Below are 21,599 nucleotides of genomic sequence, written 5' to 3'. Positions count from 1 at the left end.
ATGTATATTAATTTAATGTAACTGCAAATAAAGCAGAGATCTTAGAAAGTTTTATAATTTAGAATTGTCATATTTTTCATCATTGATTTTATAATTTGTAATTCTTTAAGTAGTTCAGTAATTAACAAAGAATTATGAATATTAACAGTGGTATATTCCTATTACAATTTTACCTACAAATAAATTATCCTATGACAAAGTAACTTCAATAAAATAAATAATACTAACACGTTTTTTTACTGTACCGTATATATCATGTGATGCACATTATGTTAGGAGTCTGGACATTGACAATGTTGATATAAATTTAGTTACAGATAAATCATTCTGTGATAAAATAACTTTATCTTAATAAATAATATTCTTGAAATTTAAAACTTTTAAGTATAATTAAAAGTGGTATTATTTATGTATATATAAATAAAATATTTTATATGTAAAAAATAAAATTATGAAAGTTACATTCTATGAAGATACTAACTACGTGTACTATAGTTATTTGTAATTTTACTCATATGAGACATTTACAATTTTACGTATAAATTCAGGCACTCATAAATATATAAACAAATAATGATAGAAAAAGTGAAATTTGAAGCAGTCTTTCATTGAATACAAGTTTTTTCCCTGTTTATGAAGCAAAAGTAAATGGAAAAATCATTAAAGAGACATGTCTCCCTCATATTCAATAACAGGTGTAGGAATATATTTCTTGTTTAATTTACTATTCAGTGTGGGTATAGGTAAAGGATGAATGTGAGGTTTAACAGGAAATCTTGTCCCAGCAATATCGATTTTGTAATGGGCTGTAGGTTCCATTATGAAATCTGTGGTAACAATGTTTGAATCAAATTGTACATGTCTTGATCCAGGAAGACTAATGAAACCAAGGCAAATATGCCTGTCTGTTGCAAAGCCGTATCTATAACAAATATTTTTCATTAATCGATTTAATATTATTTTTGACGATACAATTTATCAATAATTTTAATTAATATTTACCCAGCTGATGTAACTGTTCCTACGAATTCATCGTTTCGATAAATAGGCTCACCACCCCATGGCCATACATCCTTGTTTATATCTAATTCATTGACAACAAATAATACTAATCGTTTTGTTACACCTTGTTCTTTTTGATGTTGTAAAGCAAACTTGCCAATAAAATAATCTTTCTGTGGAGATAAACGGTTGTAAAAACAAAAACTTCAGTACTTTTTCAATACTATCTACTTACATCTAATTTTACACTGTACCCGCAGCCAGCTTCATATGGAGTAACAAATGGTGTTAATTCTTCAGCCCAAAAAGGAATAAATCTTTCTATCCGCATGAAACGTTGTGTGAGTACTCCTACATCTCGTGCCCCGTAGTCTCTGCCTGTTTCCATTAATCTAGAGTATACATGCAATGCATACTCTGAAGGTATATATAAACAGTAACCAGATTCACCAGTATGTGTGAAGGACATTACCATTACGTCTGATGCATATGCTACATTTACAGTCTGGAAAGCATTAAAATAACTTATATCCTGACTATAATTTCGTTAATAACAATGAATCAATTTGACATACTTTGTACGTGAAAGGAGAAAGATTCATATCAGAATTGGCAAGTTCTGAAAGCAGTCCTTTTGCTTTAGGTCCTACCAAGTTGATAACAGTATATTTTGAAGTTACGTCGTTTAGGCCTACTGAGTGATCTGCTGGTAAATGTCTATATAACAAGTTGATAAATGTATAAATTAATTTTATAAGGCTGCAAGTAATATCTAAATATTTTTAATAGTATTTTACCTAGACATCCATTGGTAAATTCGTGTTTGTTGGGAAGTAGGTGAAACCATAAAATAACTATTTTCTGTTTGTCTTACTAAAATGCAATCATTTTCATATCCTCCTCTTTCATTTTGCATTCCAGTACGCACTATACCACCAACTGGTATGTTTGCATCATTAGAACACAATTGTTGAAGGTATTTTACGACTTCCCAACGACTAGACTGTAAGTATACATCAACTGTTAGACAGAATTTTTATAAACAGTTATATTTCGTCTACTCACTTTGATTTTGATTTTTGAAAATGAGCTCATATCTATTATTCCTACTCCTTCTTTGCATGCTATAAATTCTTCTTTCATAAAATCAAAGAATTTAGGTTTGTAAAAGCTACCTGGCGGCATGACTGGCTTTTTCTGCCCTCCTATTAACAACGTTAATTATATACCAGACATTCAAACGCAACACGAGACGAGAAAATGATTTGCTTACTTCTGTAAGTTGAATCAAAATAAAGCGGTCGTTCGTAAGCCATTTTTACACCAAAAATTGCCCCTCTTTCTTCAAGAACAGAGTATAAAGGAGAACAGCGTAATTTCCGAGCATATTTGTATTCGCATTGATGGGGATACAAAATTGCATAATTTCTACCGACTATTTCTCTAGTTCTTTGCTGTAAGTACTGTTTACTACTGTGCAAATCTAGAAATCTTTGCACATTAAAAGGAAGTAATTCTTGCGTAGATTCGCCATTTATTAGACACTCTGCAACTTCTTTGCCTATTCCTCCTGCCCCTAAAGCAAATATCTTATACTTTTAGAATGTATATGTATGATTATTTACTTAACTTCTCACCTTGCAATGAATTTCCGTTCATACCAACAGCAACGAAATAATTCTTTACTTCTGGACTCTCTCCTAGTATCCATCTACCATCTGGTGTAAAATTATCTGGACAATTATACACATTTGGTATCGCATTCTCTAGAATTGGTAACCTGTGTACTACTTTATCCCACAGAGGTTTCCAGTGTGAATGATCATTTTTAATATAATTTCTCCAATTTTTTGTAGGAACATTACCATTTTCAAATGCAGGTTTTGATTCTGGTTCAAACCAACCAGCTAATAAACTACCTATAAATTTAAATATTTACATAAAATATAATCAGGATAAACTTTATGAAATAAACATTAAACATAATTTGTTGAATACCTTGCCATTCTCTCATGTATGAATGAGAGTCAAAGTCTCGTATACATGGTAAACCTATATTTAAATTAGATAGGAAAGGTGATGCAATTGCATAAAAGTGGTGAGCAGGATATGCTGGAATTCTGACTGGTGGATTGCATCGTAATCCTAATTCACGTGCCCACTACAGTACATTTTGGAAAAATGTTCATGTCATATATAATGCATAATTGTAGAGACTAAATTATGTTGATTATGTTGCATAAAATATTGGTTTTACCATTCCTGCACAGTTAACAAAATATTCACAGAAAACAACTCCATGTTCAGTTTTCACGCTTTTTACAGTTGCATTCTCAGTACACACTTTTTCTATCCTACAATTTTCAATGTATTTTGCTCCTCCAATTTTCGCTAACTTAGCTAAAACTTCGCAGATTGCACTAGGATTAGCTACAGCATCTTCGGGTACCCAAATTGCACCTTCTATATCCTCAATGTTCAAATATGGATGTAACTGCTTTAGTTCCTCTTTTCCTAATATCTAGTTCGATTTATCATTTATTAGAAACATATCAGTGTCACATTTCATTTTAATATTCATCAAATAAATCTTACTTCGCAATGTAAACCTGTGGGGACATTATAAGCCATTCTTCGTCTTAAAGCTATCATTCTATCTTTGGTTTGAGCTAAGTTTATGCTTCCACATTGTTTCAGTCCAATATCATAGCCCATTTCCTGCAATTGCTGATACAACTTAATGCTGTAAGATATCAAGTTTCTCCGTGATATTGGTTTAAATAGGCCAAGTGTTCCTGAACCAAAGTGGGAGGTTCCACTTCCAATCCTACAAATAAAGATTTCTAATTTTTCTGTCTTATAATTATTTATCATTTCTAGATATAATTATCAGTGTGTTACTTGTTAAAGTAAAAGTTCTTGGACTTCTTGACGAGACAAGATACATGTTATTATAAATAACAAAATTCCTGGACTTTATTGTAGAAAATATGAAATTATCATTCATTTTTCTAGCTTTATAATTTGTTTCAGTTAACAAGCCAACATATACCTATTTTGTTCCAGGACCAATATGTCATTCCACCCATTAATAACAAGATGATAAGCAACTGAATTTGCAACTGTTCCTGCACCCGCAATAACAATTTGGGATTGCGAGGGTAACATTGTTGTTTGAGTTGAAAATTTCGAATCATTGTTAAACTTTGTATAATTCTCATTTTCATCAACGTATCCAGGCGTAAGCATTCCATTCTTGTAGGTTATATTACTTGCATATCTTCCGTTAATTATTATACTTTTTTTTTTCAAGATTACTGTATAATCGCATTTCAAACACGCGTGTCTCAGCATTAAAGTATGCACAAAATAATAATTGTATCGGTCTAATTGTAAACCTAACGATCTATTTCTAAAGTAATTGAATCATTCAAACATACGTTCCATTTATAGAATTTAAAATGAAGCATATTCCAAAGTAAAAAATTATTGAAAATCTCTTAGGAACATGGACATTTATTAAGATGTGTTATTTTTCCAACTATTGTAATTTAAAAATCGCCAGATTTAATCACTATGCCTCTAAAACGCCAATTTAATTATATAAAACAAAGTTAAATGGAGAAAGAGTATAATTCGCGGAAGGTCCTTTTTCGATTTAATATTTTCCTTACCAGAACAAACAGTCTTTGGATAATTTTAGTTTTTTGTGACTTTAAAAAAAATCCTCATTGACTTCTCACCTACACTCTCGAAAAGGCTATTCTACATATAAATTAGAAAAAATTTAATTCATTTAATTATTGAGAATATCTATCCAATTAGAAGATACGATTATTTATTATATTAAATAATTTTATATTTGTATAAATAAATTGTTATAAATAAATTTAGTTTGTTACTATTCTCTCGCCTAATGTTTCCTTTCTTCTAATAACATAGTCTTTAGGATACATTTCACTAATATAAAAATCTTATTGCTTATGCAAATATTATATTCTTTAATTAAAGAAATGATTCATTTATAACCAAACTAGTTTACCAAATAAACTGAAACGTATTTCAAACATTCAATATATTACGCGCCAAAACGGAATCGATCAATAGATTGAAACATTTGAAGAGATATTTCGAGATATTTCGATTCTCGAACTTTTACGATACAGCAAACGTTCAAACCGTAATCGCGCGTTTGCTCACTTTACTCGTCGTAGTTTTTGATTTTTATTGGTAAAATGTTATTGGTAATAAATTTAAGCTATCCTGAATTATATCTTTATAACTCTGTCCATTCCCATTAAAAAGTATCAGTGAATAAATTTTTTCGTAATGTGGTTCGTATTGACAGCTGTTTATACTTTTGAAATATTGTGTATCTTTGTATTTGTCGTGTATTGCGTCGTTGCTTTTCTCAGGGTTATGGTAAGGAACTTTTTTATATCTAATACAGTTCAATATATATTATACTAATTGTTAATTACTCACAACAAAGTACAATACTCAAACGGAGGAGCTAAGAAAATGTGTAAGTTTAATATGGTTCTTCTTTTCTGTAATAATACAACCTCTTGTGCTTTTCATTCAAATCATTTAAATCGTTCATTTTAGATCGTACTTCAAAGAGGAAACTTGGACCTATTAGCAGAGACAGAAGTCAGTTATAAATATTATTTGTCAATAAAAAATATATTATTTGTAAATAAAAAGTATATTATTAGTAAGCTACATGTACAGTACCATATTGATTACTGAATTTTTTTTGAATGAGTCTTTTTTTAAGTAATGTATAATAGTTATAAATGCATGCTTGTATTTAAAAGCAATATTTAAATGTACATATATTTCTATACTAAATTTGATATAGCAGCCAAATTTTTTCATATCCGTTTCATTCTTTTTTTTTTTATAAATAGAAATAATTAATCATTTATTGTTATTACAGTTCGACCTCACTCAACTGATTAGTTAGTAGCATGTCAGCTTTAACATGAATTCGTTTCTTCATTCCCTTCAAAAATGTATATACAATAAAGAAAATTTAGTATCATTAATCGAGACACCGTATCATCATTTTTTATTTTGTAAACAGAGATTAATCAACTGTTTCAGAATCCTGAGAACGTGACCTGCAAAATAAAAGTTTTGACAGAAAAGCTTGCGGAGAAGGAGCGCGCGGTTAGAGTCAGTTTTTTTAATATATATTTCTTTTCTGAATGAGAATGGAAAATACAATTCTTTCTTGTAATAAATGCAGCTGCAGCGATCACATTCTGAAATCAAAAAGGCAGAAAAAGTTTTGAGCGATTTGGAGAGTAAAACGTCGACTTGTCGTGATGGATATAAATCGCTGATGATCGAATTGAAAAAGGACGTTCGAAAGACCGAAGAAGAGGTAAAACAATTTAAATTCCGACTACAAAGAAGAGGACAATTCGATTACATACTAATTTACATATTCAACAGGTGAAAACGTTACAAAGTCAAATTTCGACTTTATCCGATCGACGGGAAGCACTTAGAAACGAAGTATTAAAGGTAGTTTGATGCTGAAATAAAATGTGGACAAATAAATGAAATTTATTTCAAATAATTGATGAAAAATTGTATTTCTAGCAACAGGAAGATTATCAAAAAATGCTGAATAATTTCACTAAGGAGCTCGAAAATAAAAAGTCTCTATTCTGTAGGTTGTAATATAGAAATACCTTTAATTTGTATTCTGTAACACTGATTAAACTTTTTAATTCTTTACAGCCTCCGGTATTGAAAAGTCAAGACACCCTCGTGTGAGTTCTTTCGCTTTACCACGATAAATCTTATTGTATTTTTTGCGTATATAAGAGCGACGTTTTATTAATCATTTGCAGTATTGTTTCTCGTATTAAAAAAAAAATTACAGCGAATAATTCAGAAGATACGATCAGATGCTGGTTCCATCGAGAATTAATATAGGATCGAATGATCAGGAGAATGCTTGATGATTTTCAATCGATTCGTTATTTTATTAAGTATTCACAATATGTACATTCAAATAAACAATCGATATGAAAGTTTTCAACGTTCAAATGCACTATGAAAAATTGCATAAAAGAAAGAAGGAAGGGCTCTTTCTTCGAAATTTATTCATTTTGGAACTTAAGAAAAAACAAATAGATATGATTGAAATTCACTGCATTAATTTGATCGATTTACACGTTGAATATTAAAGTATATCTTTCATTAATATCAGAAAAAAGAGCAAAGAGTTTACCGTAAACGATGTTTTTTATTATATCACTGATGAAATATCATCAGTGGTTATTGTAAAATAGGAAAAAAATAATGTTTGCAATAGGTCAAAAAGATACGTATTGAAAGAACGCTATACAGGATGAGACCTCTAAAACAGTCCACCTTAGTGTTCTTGTCAAGATTTACTTGAAGCGTTAGCAATCGACTGTTACATTAGATTTTATTACATAGAGATGTTTAAAATATTATAAATTTGTAGTTACTTAAATATGAATACCATTCAAATTATGTGATCTAAAACGTAGATATTTTCATTACACGATCTTTTCATTGAAACCAAGTATCGTTTATTTAATCCGCTTCTCTCTGTTTCCATTTAAAGAAGTTATTGAAGTGGTCCATTCTATATATCTCATTCTATATAACCATCGGATTGTAAATACCGCACAGACGTAAACGCACAAAAGTGATTAGTGCGAGTAGATGTTTTAAGGCACTTGCTTCTTTCTCGATGCATAACATATTAGTCATCTACTAATAAATTTCCGCGTGAAATTATTTTCAAATGAAAACATCTTCTCTCTTCGGTGGATGGGCGTAAATACTACAATTGTTAAGATGAATAAAAAGGGATTATTTTTCAATTGCAAACGACTACTACAAAGTCTTCAATTGCATTTTTTAAACGCACGCGAGAAAGGAACATCCTTGTTACTGTTTGCTCTAATTCTTTTTCGTATCAAACGAAAAACTGTAACACCTTAAATGCTTCTCCCTTTGCTTCCTTATTTTCACGTTATCACAAACTTTACTTCAAGGATTTATCCACCAGCCATTCCTAAAAATTGAAAAAGGACGGTAGAAGAAATTCTCGGCGATGATAAATATTTTTTACAGAAGATCAAGATTACCTCTGCTTAGAGCTCGGTATGATGCGACGGGAATTTTTTTAAGACCGCATGATAGAGACTGTAAAAAGCATAGAAGCTAACACTCAAGATAACGATCAATGCCGTACCAAATATCCAAGACAGAAAATTCCCGTCGATGATGTCGGGAGTCTCTTTTCGCTTTCTAGCGCTTATTTCGCCAAGGGTGGTGCCTCTCCGCTCTTCCATCAACTTTTTCATATTCGCCAATTTTTCGCGTAGCTCGTCCACCGATTCAGCGATATCTTCGATTGTGTCGCCTTCAGGTAGATCTAAGACATAGACGAATATAAAATAATCCGCGAAACACACACATTCCAGAATATCTAAACGTGTATTAAAGCTGCTTTAATAATACTCTCGAATTTGAAAATGTAATATTTCATGGATTATAAATAGGTAAGGGAATGTTCTTTTACTAACATATGGAGATTTTGTCATATGATATAGATTCTTTTATCTGAAAGTGTTCTAAGTTAACAGTTCAGCAACAGAATTTCTATTATCTGTAGGAAGCCAGTTTTTAGTTACATATTACACGCTGTATTTGTAGTAGTTTCGCGATACCAAAAACTACAACTTTTGTCAGTATAATACGCTTCGTTAAATTTTCCTGGTATATGCTTGACAATAAAAATCTAACATTCAGCCGATAAATTCGGACCTAAGGTGACAAAAAAATCTGATACTATCAGTCAAAGTGTTAAAAATGAACCACTTACCAGCAGGTCTTCTCGTGCAAATATGCGTTATCGTTTTCATGATGTTCACTTCAATCTGTCTCACTCGACTTTACTTCTCGGTCCAGGCCTGATACACCAGTCAGTATTGATCATCCAGCATCTCACGATGCAGCGCAGTCTCCGTCTTCAGGGAAGTTCAGCATTCCCGATTTTTTACATACTTTTTACGTTACTCATGAGTGGAGACAACAATTTTAGATTCAGAAATAAATAAGAAAAATTATTCCGAGATTATCTTTATTCAAATATAATTACAGTAAACCTGTTAATACTTTAAGTCATGCATATGATGCCTTAAACTGTCACTGTAATTTAACTTCTATCGCACCAAGGGCTGGCTCAGAGATCAAACATAGAGTTCCAGAACTTGAAGTTGGAATAAACACAAACAAATTCTTGAAAAGTTTGAAACCTTAGTAGCTTATAAAATGTCTGTACTTAGAAGTTTATGATTACAGTATTCGACAAATTGAAGACTCATCGTTTAAATGTTTAAAAATACAAATTTCGAATATTTAAAAATTTGGAAGCTTCCAACATTTAAAAGATCAAAATTTGAAAATTTGAAATGTGCGAAATTTGTATTTAAAACATTCAAAAATCTAAAGATCAGGAAATTCAAAAATTTCGGAATTTTTGTTTAACACTCTCTAATACATAATTCATCATTACCTCTACGTACATCAAACACCCTATTATTGCCCTTAAATAAATAAATAAACATTAGATAGCAGCTAGTACAAATAAAGAACCATAAGTATTTCATGAATGTCTAATAACAGAAGGGTTCAAGTATTCATGCACAGTAGCGTAAATTCTTCATTAACGCCTGAACGAGAATAGACCGATTCGAATCTCCCGCGCTCATCGCAGAAGACCTGGCTATTGCGGACGCGGCCTTCGCGATCATCGATCCCGCAGCGCAATTGTAAACATGGCCGGTCGGTCAGAGTCGTCCGGCAGTCGGGTGGAGTCGGGCGCGCCTTCGGGAACGGAGGTTGACGTCACGGCGCAAGATGGCCGCCGGTATCGGAAATGGAGTAGCGTAGAGAGGCTGGGCGGTAGGAACAAACCGTAGGTAGGTGTGTCAGTGCATAATGCCATCGAAATGCCGATCGTCGCACGCTGACCCGCGCCTCGTGCCCTGCTCATACGTACGACCGGAATCGTTCCGTCGGCCGAGTCTCGGATGGTGAGGTGCTCGAAAATCGCGAGATCGCCGAGTCGAGAGCCGAGTAACGTCCCATCGCGGAAGCCAAGCCTCGTGTGGTCCGTTCGGCCGCGGATACGCCAGTGATACCACCAGCACCGAGGAACACGGACACCGAGGCCCGGTGGCTGAATGAGACCGAAGCGGATGTCGAACGGTGGTCCATCGAGTGTGATCGCCCCTCGCCGTTCGACGATTCGCCAGTTTCTTCGGCAGTCTCGCCAGTTTCGCGACGGGTTGTCAGACTCGTCTGCCCGGCTCTCGGAGAGAGCCGTGAGCGCGCCCCGTGGGTGTCGGGTTTGCATTGAGGTGCTCCCGATTGAAAGTCGCCGCGAAAGAGACGGGATGGAAAGGGAAGGGCTCGCGTGTCGGGACGGTGCATAAGGGATCAAAGCGTGCGCTGTGTACGGTGCGGTGAGTCCTGTCTCGCGGACCTGTCAAAACTTCGCCCGGCGAAAGGAACCGCGTTATCGATCTACGCCTGATCCTCGTGCACCGCGACCATCCCGAACGTGCGTCCGATCGATTCAGGTTGCAGCGAGTGTCCTCGACACCGTCGTCGGTGCTCCCCTTCCGTAAACAACGAGAGGAAAGGAATGCTCGGCACGCTGGCGAAAATGAGACATGAGTATCGTGCACGGTGAGTCGGCTTACGGCCGACCGACGGTGGACTTGGAACTGACGATCGTTCGAGCGATGATTCCGCCGGTGGCTACTAGCTAGCTAACCATTGTCGTCGCGAGGTGAGAAGTTTCGCTGAGCCGTGACGGTCGTAGAACTACGGTGTCCCCTGGGAGTAGAATTAGTCGAGGGTTTAGAGAGTTCGTTTCGAATCGTCGACAGGAAGGCGAGAGGCGGAAAAGGGCGGACGAGGGGCAGAGGGTTGGTAGAGTCGACGTGAGCGAGGAAACCGACGAAAATGCACGGATGAAAGTATCGGTGACGCGTTGAAAAGGGATCGGAAGAGATTCGGTTGTCGTTTGCGCGCGCGAGCGCTCGTTTCTCCCGCGCGTCGTGCCTCTTGCGTTTCTGTGCGCGCGTGTGTGTGTGTGTGCCGCCGATTTACCGATTTTGCGTGCGTTGAAGAGTGAAGTTCCAGTGTGTTGGAGAGGGTGGTAGAAGCAGGATATAACGCAAAATGTGGAATATGATGTGCGACGTGATGCCGACTATCTCGGAGGACAGCATCAGCCAGCGGAGTTCGCAGTTCTCCGGGGAGGACGCGAATTTCGAGCAGCTGATGGTCTCGATGCTCGATGAGAGGGACAAGTTGATGGAATCGCTGCGCGAGAGCCAGGAGCGGCTGCAGGAGACGGAAGCGCGGCTGCAGGAGGTCGAGAAAGAACGGGATTCCTTGAATCGTCAGCTCAATGCCAATATCCCTCAGGTATGTTACTTTTTTGTGATATTGCTTTCCAGCATTTATTTCGAGCACAGTTTACGAAGGTGTAGTATATCGCACATGTACTTCAGAAGTGACAACTCGAGAAACGTGATCCTTCAATCACAGAGCTATAAATCGATTTGATAAATGCGCCTCTATTCGTTATGAAAAGTTTACTAGTTAAAGATCGAGATTATTTGAATGATAACCAGAAAATCATTTGATGCAAGTGGCACGTAATTATTTTTTAGACTAATCATTCAAGTAAGATAACTTTCATTGAGTAAAAGTACTCTTTACGTTAATATTGTGTATTTAATGAATAATTTTCTCCTAAACTCAAAAATAGCTTTCTGCTTCCTCTGAAACATACACTTTTTCGAGTTGTCACTGTGTGATACATGTGTGATATAATTGAGCCTTTCAGAAACTGAACTGATTAATGTCACTTTCTGTATAAATTTTAGTTCTATCGTCGAAACACGTGACTAGTTATCAATTTTTCACGAACTGAAAAATTTATCTGGATAATTATATCTGTTGTCATAATATAATAAAATAATGTATATTTGGTAAATAACATTTAACATACTTTGAACGTGATTTTAACGAATTTCAAATTCTGAGTTCAAACATTCAATATTTTAGGAACAGAACTAATCATCTCTCTATTAGTAGGTTCTCTACAATTCCCTACACATTCTAAACAATTCTATATTAGTAGGTTATATTAGTTAATAACTTCAAGCTCAATGTCCCTTTACTTTACTTTTGTACTGTTAGATGCAAGAAGGTCTTAATAGCCAAAATTGAGTTCCAAAAAAAGTGACTCCAAATATTATGAGGTTAAATACGTAACAGACTAAATTGCAATAACCGAACATCAGGAGCAGCGATGGGATCAAGTTCAATATGTACGTATAAATCCGAGTCAGTTTCCAGTATTTAAATTTCGTTTTAGTCTACTCTGTATTAGTAATCTTTCAACAGTTATACTTGCTATATATTCTATCTGTATAAGTCGGTTTGGAATCGTAGAAGTACTTGCAGGTTTTAAAAACGTATTTATAAGTACTTCAATTTTAGAAAGAATCGAACCTTGTAATAGTAGTACACGAATCTTGAAATTAAAGGTCTTTAATAGGCGCTAGGAATCAAAAAGAATTGTTTTGATGCGGGACAATTCAAACTTCGAGTTCTCTTAAATAAAATCCTATGTATAGTGTTTATACTAATTAGTTTATTTATTAAGTTTATAGCTGTTTAAAAATAATATTTCACTTACGATACTTTATTTTAGTCTATTTCTATAAAAATAGTACTAGTGATTCGGAAGACCACAGAATTTCTGATAGGATACCCATAAAAGTTTCGAATCTATTTGATAAATGTTCGAGTATACTTGGAAACATCTATTGCTTTTGTTTCCCGACGTATATACTCATGAAAACTTCGAATCTCTCTTGTTTAGGTACGAGTGTACTTGAGAGGACTGTTTCTATTTTCCGCAACTCTTAGAGAGGGTTAGAATCCAATCAGTCAGAGTTCGAACCTATGTGCGAAGTACATATGTATTTGATCACATCCCTAGCCACGTATGTATACGTATTGTACCTTTGATGATGTTGTCAATATTAATTTGCCATAGCTTCCTTAATTTGAAAGATACTGCGACAAAGTTCGAACGGTATTATATTGAAAAAAGAATGGACAATCTATTTGCACATTTTGCGCAGGAAAGGCCTAAGGGTACGAACACATTACTGTCACGTGAACGTAAACTCACGTTGCATACTGTAACAAATCTATAGTATGATCCGACGTTTTTCCCTTGTTCTAGATCTATTATGCTACAATACGAAACAAATTTGCTATAGTATGTAACGTGAGTTCACGTGACGTGACAGTTGTGTTCACACCCTTCGTGTCCTCAGATCGTTCTTGCATCTCAATAAATACTATTATCGGTATCATTGGGTACAACGTGACCTGCGGTTGCCTCGAGAATTACGGCGTATCGACGACGTCTCGCTTTTTGTTACCCATTACGTAGATGTTTCAAACTTAAGAATAGAATTGTATTATTGTGTTTATAGAATTGAAATAAGGAAAATTGTGGATAGCTACATATGTGTGAATGATTTTCATTTATTAAGTTTTTAACGATGGGTGAAACTTTTCTTCGAGAGATAAGAGTTTTAAATATATTATACATATTTGTCATTCATATAGGATTTTTAACATATAATTGTACCATAATTAATAGAATTACGTATAAAATTACAGTATCTTTTAAAATCATTGAAAATAATGTTCCACGTTTATTTGTTCAATTGTGTGGCGTATCAATCGTCTGATTACGACGTTTATTGCTTCTATTTTCGTTTCTTTGCTCCATTACTCAACCTAGATAAAGAATTTAGCGGTGCCATAAAGACAGATAAAATGGCAATTGTACACTAAAAGTTCTATATCATAGCGGTAACTTCGGTTATTTGTTCTCCATAATCAAAAGAGAGGGGTGAGTGTCATAAAGTTTCGGAGCATGTGATAGTCTGAAGAATAGGAAAGAAGTATTTGAATAACACATATAGGTTTGCATATTAATTCTAATAGGAACAAGATTAGATAAAGTTAAATGAACAAGATTAGTTTTCAAAAGATGTTCCTTCCCATTTTACAGTTCAAGTTATACAGTTACAGTTATATTTTCATTAATAATTATTTTTTTGACTTCTGTACTTTCTGCATACAATATCTTAAATTCATATGATTCATGTGTACGTACATGCTCAACATATCTTAATCTTCTTGATTTATTTTCCTTTCAATTTTGGCATTATATCTAATCCTGTACGTGCCTGACTTTCTTAACATCAAGGTTACAATTTTAAGCTGGTAAACAATTTGATATCTAATTTCTGTCTCACGAAGTTACAGTTAAATCGTATCTAACAGAACTAATTATATCTACCACAAAATTATAGCTAAATACAAACTTGTAATTGATGTTTTACATGAAACATTTTTCAACCATCTGCAAGCTGCTAAAATTCATGCAGCCAACATTTTAATACTTTGAATGCCACAGTGCTTACACTATGCAGTAATTTTATTAGAACTTCAGAACACGATATGTATACCTTAACCCTTTTACTGCCAGTTGACCCTTGGTGCTTATACGAAAATTACCACAGGCCTATGTGCCGACCCATATCAAATCAGCCGTGGTAGTTTTCGCATAGGGTAAGAGTGCCAATTACTGAGTGCTGACCGATTACACTGCCCCCACTTTTATCTTCACGTGTAACGAAATGTAGGACTATTAAACTGGAAATATTTTGTTTCGTTAAAAAAGCAAATATTTTTAGTTTAATAATGCTTGCTATACATCTCATTATATGAATCACTCATTTGAGCGATACTCGGTACCTTTACCCTATGCTACGTATTTGGAATTAGCAAGAAAAGGATTAAATTCTCGCTGATATTTCAAAACTACAGTTACTAAGAAAAATATGTTCTCTGTACTGTGAAAATTAAAAAAAGTAAAATACATAAATTCCATTGCAATATGTATACAATATACAGTCCAAACAAAAAGTATCCATTAAACGAGAGAAGAATAATGAATAACAATAATTTTTGTGGTAATATATTTTTCATAATATCTACTCAGTTTTCAAACATCCTCAAAAATGTTAGCACTGTGCACATATCAAACCTTGGTATCTGATATTTCTATCTCATATTTCTATCCTTTCCTCTATAATCTACTTCGTGGAACACCCACGGTTGAACACTCCTGATACAAGTCCGAACAGAGTACAGTAGCGTGCGTTCGATTGTACGTACCTATGTAACGTGTGTCCAGACTGGATCTCACCACGTGCCAAGTTAACCGATTAACGGGGTAGTATGTGGATCAATATTCGCCTCACAATAATGAACGTTCGCCGAACGGTTCCTGTTTACATGTATCGTCTGTGTTAACCAGCCTAGAAAATTGTCGTTCGCTTGCTCATTTCGCGCAAAGCTTTTCGTATTTTCGTGCGTGTGGGGGTATCGTGGTATGTAATTAACCCTTCGTTGTACATTCTCGTCGTATAGGAAGTATAGGTGTATTATCTACTGGAACCAGTTTTATTCAACATTTTCATAGAACTGATAGTTTATGTTCACATGTTTTTACATCGAATAATGGCAGAATTTTTAAACTATGTTGTATTCTATAAACATAGTTCTATATTTATGCTATAAACTATGTTATACTCTCTAAAATAGTGATTTATTTGTAAAATAGTAATTAACCCTTTCATTATGGTGTGTTTCGAACGAAACTCATCTTTATGTTCCTTTCATTATACTTTTTCATAGTTCCATGTTGGCTATTGTAATGGAGGCTAAAGAATAGTGAATGCATATGAAAGCTGATGTTTATGGATACGTATGGACAGTATTTGCAAATAGATACTGCTTTTTTATGCTTCGTAATTATGCCTTTCGCAAATGGATGATTATTTTTGTACGTATTGCGAAAAAGTTAACAGACATCGATCGGTCGTTTTGTGACATCAACTAAATAGCCAACAAGTAACTTTCTCTCGAAATTCAAAGACTGGAGATTTCAATTTTTACAATAAAGGTACACGCACGTACATAAATCTGCAACACACGTAGAATTTACTTTCAGTCACTGAATTTTGAGAACATAGTCATTTGTTAGCTATTTAGTCAATGGCAGCAAATGACGAATGAATGGTTAACTGGTCAGAGATGGAGGACGTATGTAGGTACATCATTCGAGTCTTCAGTTTTTCATATATTACCATAAAAAAGCACATAGTAGACATGCACCATCTCATGGTCCTGCTTAGAAGAATTTCTAAATAATTTTCCAATCCTTGTAAAACGTACATGTACCATCCCTAATGATATTCCATAATCCATCCATAAATTTTCATTTCCATTTGCACTATGCCTTTACAGATTAAAATACTCCGCCCCGAAGAGTTAATTGATGTCATAAATCAATATTTTGAAGGAATGCCTACAATAACTCATAAATAAACAGGCAACCATTTTTCATTTCATTTCATCAATCGATTTATCATTCACAATCCCGATAATCGATCATTCAAGAGTTGAAGTGAAAGATCGACATCTTTTGACTTTTGAAATAAAAGTACCCGTGTACTTACGTTCGCGACGGCGCGTTAAACAGAAAATTTCGCAAAGTTATTTTAGCATTCATTAGGCGGGAACGCGTCGCGTTTTGCAATCGTAATCTTCGACCTTCCGTCGGCATCATGCACAGAGGATTAAGCGTTTTCTTGGTCGGGTGACTGCAGAAAACACGTATCGCGGTTTGCACGTACGTAACATAGGTGTTGCGTCCTTAATCGCTTTCCGAGAAGCGTGAAATCCCCGCGCTGCTGGCCTTTTACTCAGGCGACCGGCTCATTTTTCCTTTTCCTTTGCATAAGCGCGATGTTCGACGATACCACCGCCGTCCTCCATGGTCTTTGCTCGTCGTTCTTGTTCTCGAACTTCTCTTGGAGCACCGTTGCGCAACGATAAGTTTGCTCCCTGACACGTTTCCCGAGGAACGATTGAAATTCTAGACGCGAGTGCGATTCGAGTTCTCCAATTTTTCTTTCGTCGTTCTAACGACCGATAACTTCGCAATTCTCTTCCGAAGAATTCGTAATCTGTAGTAAATTCATCGGTTTCGATATGCCCTCCTTTCTCTTTAAATATTTTAATTCATATACTTAGAGGCAGAGAAAATTTCTCAAAAGAGTTGTGAAACTGGCGAGTCCATTAATGAAAGCATTCTTTTATTCCTGGGTTTAGAGTAAGAATTATTATTATTATTATTATTGTAACTAACCTTAGAAGTTCTTTTTAGAGTCTGTAATTGGTTACATTGTTTCTGTTCATTGCTATTTTAAAATTTATTTATTACATTAAGCGTAAAAGACTGATCCTAAGTTTCCACTCTTGTAAATAGTAATAATCCTAACTGGACCGATTCTTTAAGAGCTGTTCTGTTTATCATTTTAAATTTTTCTACCGTCAATTATTATAGAACCTGTCTACTACTATGGACTATGGCGGGGACATTATGCAACTAGTTGTTTATGTATGCAGACAGACAGACTTTTTCTAGTGTAAGATTGTCTCTTGAATAGTATGCTATTAAATTCGTCTCAGTGATCGCTAGTGTATAAAATTTTCTCGTTGTAAGCTCGCTGCTACCTGTACCATGCCCAGGAATTAGTGCTTCGCTTTTTCTGAGTTTCAACCTTGACAGAACAAGTATTAATTGTCGATGCATGAATTATGCTTAGAGGCGTATCCTTTACATGTTATAAACTCGTTGATGGCAACGAGTCACGAGATTATTGTGAATAACGACTGTATTACAGACGAGAAGGTATGTCTGTTCATCCCGACCTTACCCTAGATGAAAAATGTAATAGTGTAGTGATTCAGTTCGATTTCTTTCGCTTTGATGCGTCGTCGAGAACTATTCATGTAAGCGGTGGCTATAGACGGATGACAAGCGTCACGCGCAATTGAGTGTAATAATTAAAAGGCACGCTCCTGTGGGAAAAAGCACTGGTATAACAGTACGTGGCGATTTGCTGAATTGAATCGACACGTTTCCTGCTTTTGAACAAGTTACTTGTGTCTGTTTTGGTGAAGGGATACTTTCGTGAAGTGCTCTTCCTGGTTGAATAGGAGTTACAATTTTTGCTGTTTATTTCTTATCATCTAGGAGATTCGAGATATCACCGTGTATGATGCTCCTCTTGTGCTTCCACTTACAATGAAAATAACATACAGAATATAACAAATACAGACTTCAATATTTTAAGGGGTGGTAAGAGATTGAAATTCGAGCACAAAATGTTCTATAACATAGTATCCGATCTGTCTTCATTTTACAATAATAATGCCTTAAATATAACATATCTACCTTCTAAATAATCAGAGAGTTGTAATTTTACAGTCTAATTGGACACTGTGTCAGAACATTTTGTGTTCCAATTTAGATCTCCCACCCCTTCAAACATCGAAGACTATATCTGTTACACTCTGTATATTATATGATGAATCAAGAATTTTCAGCGTTCGATATCCATTCAGAGTGTAACTCGCAGCACTTATCGCTTCGATGAGCGCTTCACGCAAGATATAGCGCCCAGCCCAGAAGTTACCGAAGATAAGCAATTTTTCCGCGCACGTTCCCATTTCATTCGGCCATCGCTGTACGCGATCTTCCTTCGATCCACGGTCAATTTGCGGCGAATTTCCAGGTCAGAGAAGGCCGATTACCTCCTGCGAGATTGCGCTCGACAACGACACTCCTCGATCAATTAATTAAATCGTCCTCGGAGGCAGCAATACGACGTGCAACGAGGAGCGCTCGGACAAGAGAAAACGTTGGCATTCGCGAAATGGAAATAGCATGCAGGAGACAACGACGACGACGGCTAAATCCGGCGATAAGAAGCGGCGCATTTTCGGTGCTGCTATTGGCAAGATAAGACGCTGCCGAAGCCAATACGGCTTATAGATTTCCGTTGTGGCTTGCCAAACACGGCAGAAAGTCGTCACGTTTCGTCCGCAGAGAATGCTCGATAAATAATTCCCCGCGAAAATTCGTTGGACAGGCTTCGTTCGGCTCTGTCGCGACAATGCAATTTATCCTATGCCCGTTACGGTAACTTCCACTCACGTTAACAGTGATTTTAGGCTCATCGCGATAACAACCGTCGCCGTTGTTTTGCCAGATATGGCATCGTTGCTGCACGTATATATCAAGCGGAGTGGCAATAGGCTTCGCTGAACATAAATCCTCGAAACGCATTGAGGGCTTATGTACACGTGAGCGGAACTTTTTCCTGCAGAGCTGTGCTATTTTCGGGATGTAAGCTCGTTCATTTCTTTGTAATTTCTTCGAATTATTCGCTTGTGCGGAGGAGAGAACTATGTGATACTAAGTTGTGGATCTGTACGTAGTATTTTAATAGTGATTGGATGTTAAGTATTATGAAGATTATCACGCTCAGTCGTTATCGTTCATTCTTGTTCTTTTGTTTAATGAATAGTGATAGATATCTAGTAAATGGTTATTACCTATTTTGATTTTTATTCGTGAAGTTTAATAGCTGGTAGTGAGACATAAATTTAGTTATCAACTATTGCTCCCTTTACATGTTTTACTTTAAGAACTAAAGTATGATTTAATTATTATTATTATTTTCGCACATTCTTTAGTAACAAATTGAAGATGACATATAGATTTATATAAAATAATAGAAAATGGTTTGGTTTGGTTAATTTTTCTTACTCTCAAGTGATCAGGAACTGGGTCCTTGCAGTCAAAAAAGTTACAAAAGGAGAGTCATTTATGTTAATTAATCGAGTCGTTTATGGCAGATTTTGATGTAATTTTTGATCTCAGAATTTTCGAATAAATTTCAGTAATGAAGAGGTGGAGTGATATAAAACTGCCAATCGTTGTTTTCTTGTAACTAATTTAATATCTGGGTAACTTCCCTTGTCAGTTCGCACAAAGACGGTATGATAGCGAATCTCGATCTTATCGCGTTCAAATTGCCACGAGTTGTCTCTGCGATGTGAGATTTACTTCGAACGTGTGCTCAGGTGGTAATTAATGATCCCTCGGGGGGCGACGAGAACGGCGCAAAGAAAGAGCCTGAGTGTTTGGTCGCGAAGAGCGCACGTTTCTAATCCTGTTTGTCTTTTTGTTCTCGTGGCTCGAGAAGTTGCGAGGCGCGAAGGGTCGAAGAGAGCACCTAGTACTTACGTGCAGAGGGAACGAGCACAATATGGAACATTGATATATCCGTGGAATAAGGGAGAGAAACCGACGGCCATATCGATCCATCCGTCGCCCGATTGGCTTTCACGTATATGCGCCTGTATTCTAGGGGTAGGGTGCCTACAATGGACACTACAGATGCGTAGGAAACAGTTTTAACAGAAAAATGAAACAAAGCTATAAAATTTGGTTTTTCAAATAAACACAGGTTTGCTGATTAGCTAATTAGCTTTAGAACAATTCTACGATTACCATTTTTCAATTACTGTTACATATAACTTGTTATAGACTTTACTGGACACCAAGAAGTGAAAATAGGTTGCAACAAACCGTAGCAAAGTACCTTTTTTGTTTAATTCTTCTATTATCAGTAACCATCTATGTTATTCAGCATTAAAAGTTTCATTTACCTTCTATGCTTAAAGGTTTCATATATGATAGATGTAAAATAATGTAGTGTATATATTGTCTAAAATTTGTGTTGAAATTATACTCTAGTAACGCTGAATTGAAGGTGCATTTTTCGAGAATAGACTAATGTAGAAAGTATTAGATCTAATACAGAGATTCCTTTATTACTATTATTCAGGGTTTCTCTTTAAGATAAATCTACTTTGAAGACTATTAAAGCCTCATTGGCACAGAGTGATACCTTTTTACTTCACTGTGAACACCGTCAGACGTACTTGCTTAACGCTTCAGATGTTATCATAACTACCACTTTATACTTACATATCTACTGCGGGACATTCTGTGCGATCCAAGGATAAATGATCACAGAGGGAGTCCATCCGTGCATAATCGCCACTATAACCCTCAAGAGCTTCCTTTTCTCTTGGACTTTCCTTCCTGAAATCCTCTTCTTCGCCATCCCTTTGTCGCTGCCCCTTTTACCTTCCCCAAGAGTGTCACAGGAGTCATCCGATGATTCCTTAATCCCTTAAGGACTCCGTTTCAATTGAAACGATTAGTCCTCCGAGCCGAGGGGTCCTCTTTGAACTTTAACGAGGTCATCGTCGATCTTTCGAAGATTGTTCCGTAAACAAAAAAAAGTGGTAGAGATTTTCCTATCCAGTCGAGCAGGAAACAGAGAATGAACGTATTGTACCCGTATTCAGCGTTTCGTCGGCGACGTCCCTCAGAAATTCCCTTCGCCTCTTTCCCGTGCCAGGATTTCGTTTCCTGCGCGACCCACTGGCACGTATTCGTCGAGACAAAAGATGGAAACAGGACGAACGGGAAT

At 35.7% G+C, this 21,599-nt stretch overlaps 4 protein-coding genes across 24 annotated transcripts in view; 2 read left to right on the top strand and 2 right to left on the bottom strand.

Moving 5' to 3' along the window:
* Positions 1-44: 44 nt before the first annotated feature.
* LOC143179050 (pyruvate dehydrogenase phosphatase regulatory subunit, mitochondrial-like) lies at positions 45-4,402 on the bottom strand. The gene is made up of 12 exons (XM_076378041.1): positions 4,055-4,402; positions 3,598-3,829; positions 3,260-3,523; positions 3,001-3,163; positions 2,640-2,921; positions 2,276-2,578; positions 2,068-2,207; positions 1,800-2,005; positions 1,578-1,719; positions 1,238-1,507; positions 1,003-1,175; positions 45-922 (listed from the first exon to the last, which is right to left on the bottom strand). Exons 1-12 carry the CDS (start codon positions 4,354-4,356, stop codon positions 661-663), a joined length of 2,739 nt encoding a protein of 912 aa, XP_076234156.1. The 5' UTR covers positions 4,357-4,402; the 3' UTR covers positions 45-660.
* Positions 4,403-5,295: 893 nt separating this feature from the next.
* LOC143179052 (uncharacterized) lies at positions 5,296-6,978 on the top strand. 4 transcript variants are annotated; one of them, XM_076378048.1, is made up of 9 exons: positions 5,296-5,424; positions 5,495-5,527; positions 5,611-5,655; positions 6,112-6,183; positions 6,257-6,394; positions 6,466-6,537; positions 6,616-6,685; positions 6,757-6,788; positions 6,870-6,978. In XM_076378048.1, the coding sequence occupies exons 1-9, from the start codon at positions 5,332-5,334 to the stop codon at positions 6,885-6,887; spliced, it is 573 nt and encodes a 190-aa protein (XP_076234163.1). In that variant the 5' UTR covers positions 5,296-5,331; the 3' UTR covers positions 6,888-6,978. The 4 variants fall into 4 exon arrangements, with proteins under 4 accessions (XP_076234163.1, XP_076234161.1, XP_076234162.1 ...); XM_076378046.1 differs by having other exon boundaries at positions 6,112-6,177; positions 6,757-6,879; XM_076378047.1 differs by having other exon boundaries at positions 6,622-6,685; positions 6,757-6,879.
* A 157-nt stretch (positions 6,979-7,135) lies between these two features.
* Positions 7,136-9,024, bottom strand: LOC143179053 (uncharacterized). Its single transcript, XM_076378049.1, has 3 exons — positions 8,885-9,024; positions 8,145-8,434; positions 7,136-8,071 (listed from the first exon to the last, which is right to left on the bottom strand). The coding sequence occupies exons 1-2, from the start codon at positions 8,922-8,924 to the stop codon at positions 8,151-8,153; spliced, it is 324 nt and encodes a 107-aa protein (XP_076234164.1). The 5' UTR covers positions 8,925-9,024; the 3' UTR covers positions 7,136-8,071; positions 8,145-8,150.
* Positions 9,025-9,891: 867 nt separating this feature from the next.
* The window catches only part of Liprin-alpha (PTPRF interacting protein alpha), a 49,495-nt gene continuing 37,787 nt past the window's right edge, over positions 9,892-21,599 (top strand). For 16 of the 18 annotated variants that reach the window (XM_076378236.1, XM_076378229.1, XM_076378227.1 and 13 more), the window contains exon 1: positions 9,919-11,502. In XM_076378236.1, the coding sequence (XP_076234351.1) occupies positions 11,254-11,502 (249 nt within the window). In that variant the 5' untranslated portion in view covers positions 9,919-11,253. Of the gene's footprint in view, positions 11,503-21,599 lie in introns of all 18 variants that reach the window. The other 2 variants (XM_076378219.1, XM_076378218.1) reach the window with 2 other exon arrangements.

This window comes from Calliopsis andreniformis, chromosome 5 (genome assembly GCF_051401765.1).
Source record: "Calliopsis andreniformis isolate RMS-2024a chromosome 5, iyCalAndr_principal, whole genome shotgun sequence".
Classification (NCBI taxonomy): domain Eukaryota; kingdom Metazoa; phylum Arthropoda; class Insecta; order Hymenoptera; family Andrenidae; genus Calliopsis; species Calliopsis andreniformis.
Note: the sequence above shows the minus strand (reverse complement) of the source record. Positions and strands in the feature narration are given on the sequence as shown.

Coding starts and splice junctions, on each gene's coding strand:
- LOC143179050 (XM_076378041.1), bottom strand. CDS start 4,356: ATGCTGAGACACGCGTGTTTGAAATGCGATTATACAGTAATCTTGAAA. Junction 3,830..4,054: donor TTGGTCCTGGAACAAAATAG/GTATATGTTGGC, acceptor CTTTATTTGTAG/GATTGGAAGTGGAACCTCCC. Junction 2,579..2,639: donor GAACGGAAATTCATTGCAAG/GTGAGAAGTTAA, acceptor TATTTGCTTTAG/GGGCAGGAGGAATAGGCAAA.
- LOC143179052 (XM_076378044.1), top strand. CDS start 5,332: ATGTGGTTCGTATTGACAGCTGTTTATACTTTTGAAATATTGTGTATC. Junction 5,656..6,111: donor ACCTATTAGCAGAGACAGAA/GTCAGTTATAAA, acceptor CAACTGTTTCAG/AATCCTGAGAACGTGACCTG. Junction 6,538..6,615: donor TTAGAAACGAAGTATTAAAG/GTAGTTTGATGC, acceptor TTGTATTTCTAG/CAACAGGAAGATTATCAAAA.
- LOC143179053 (XM_076378049.1), bottom strand. CDS start 8,924: ATGAAAACGATAACGCATATTTGCACGAGAAGACCTGCTG. Junction 8,435..8,884: donor TTGCACGAGAAGACCTGCTG/GTAAGTGGTTCA, acceptor TCTATGTCTTAG/ATCTACCTGAAGGCGACACA.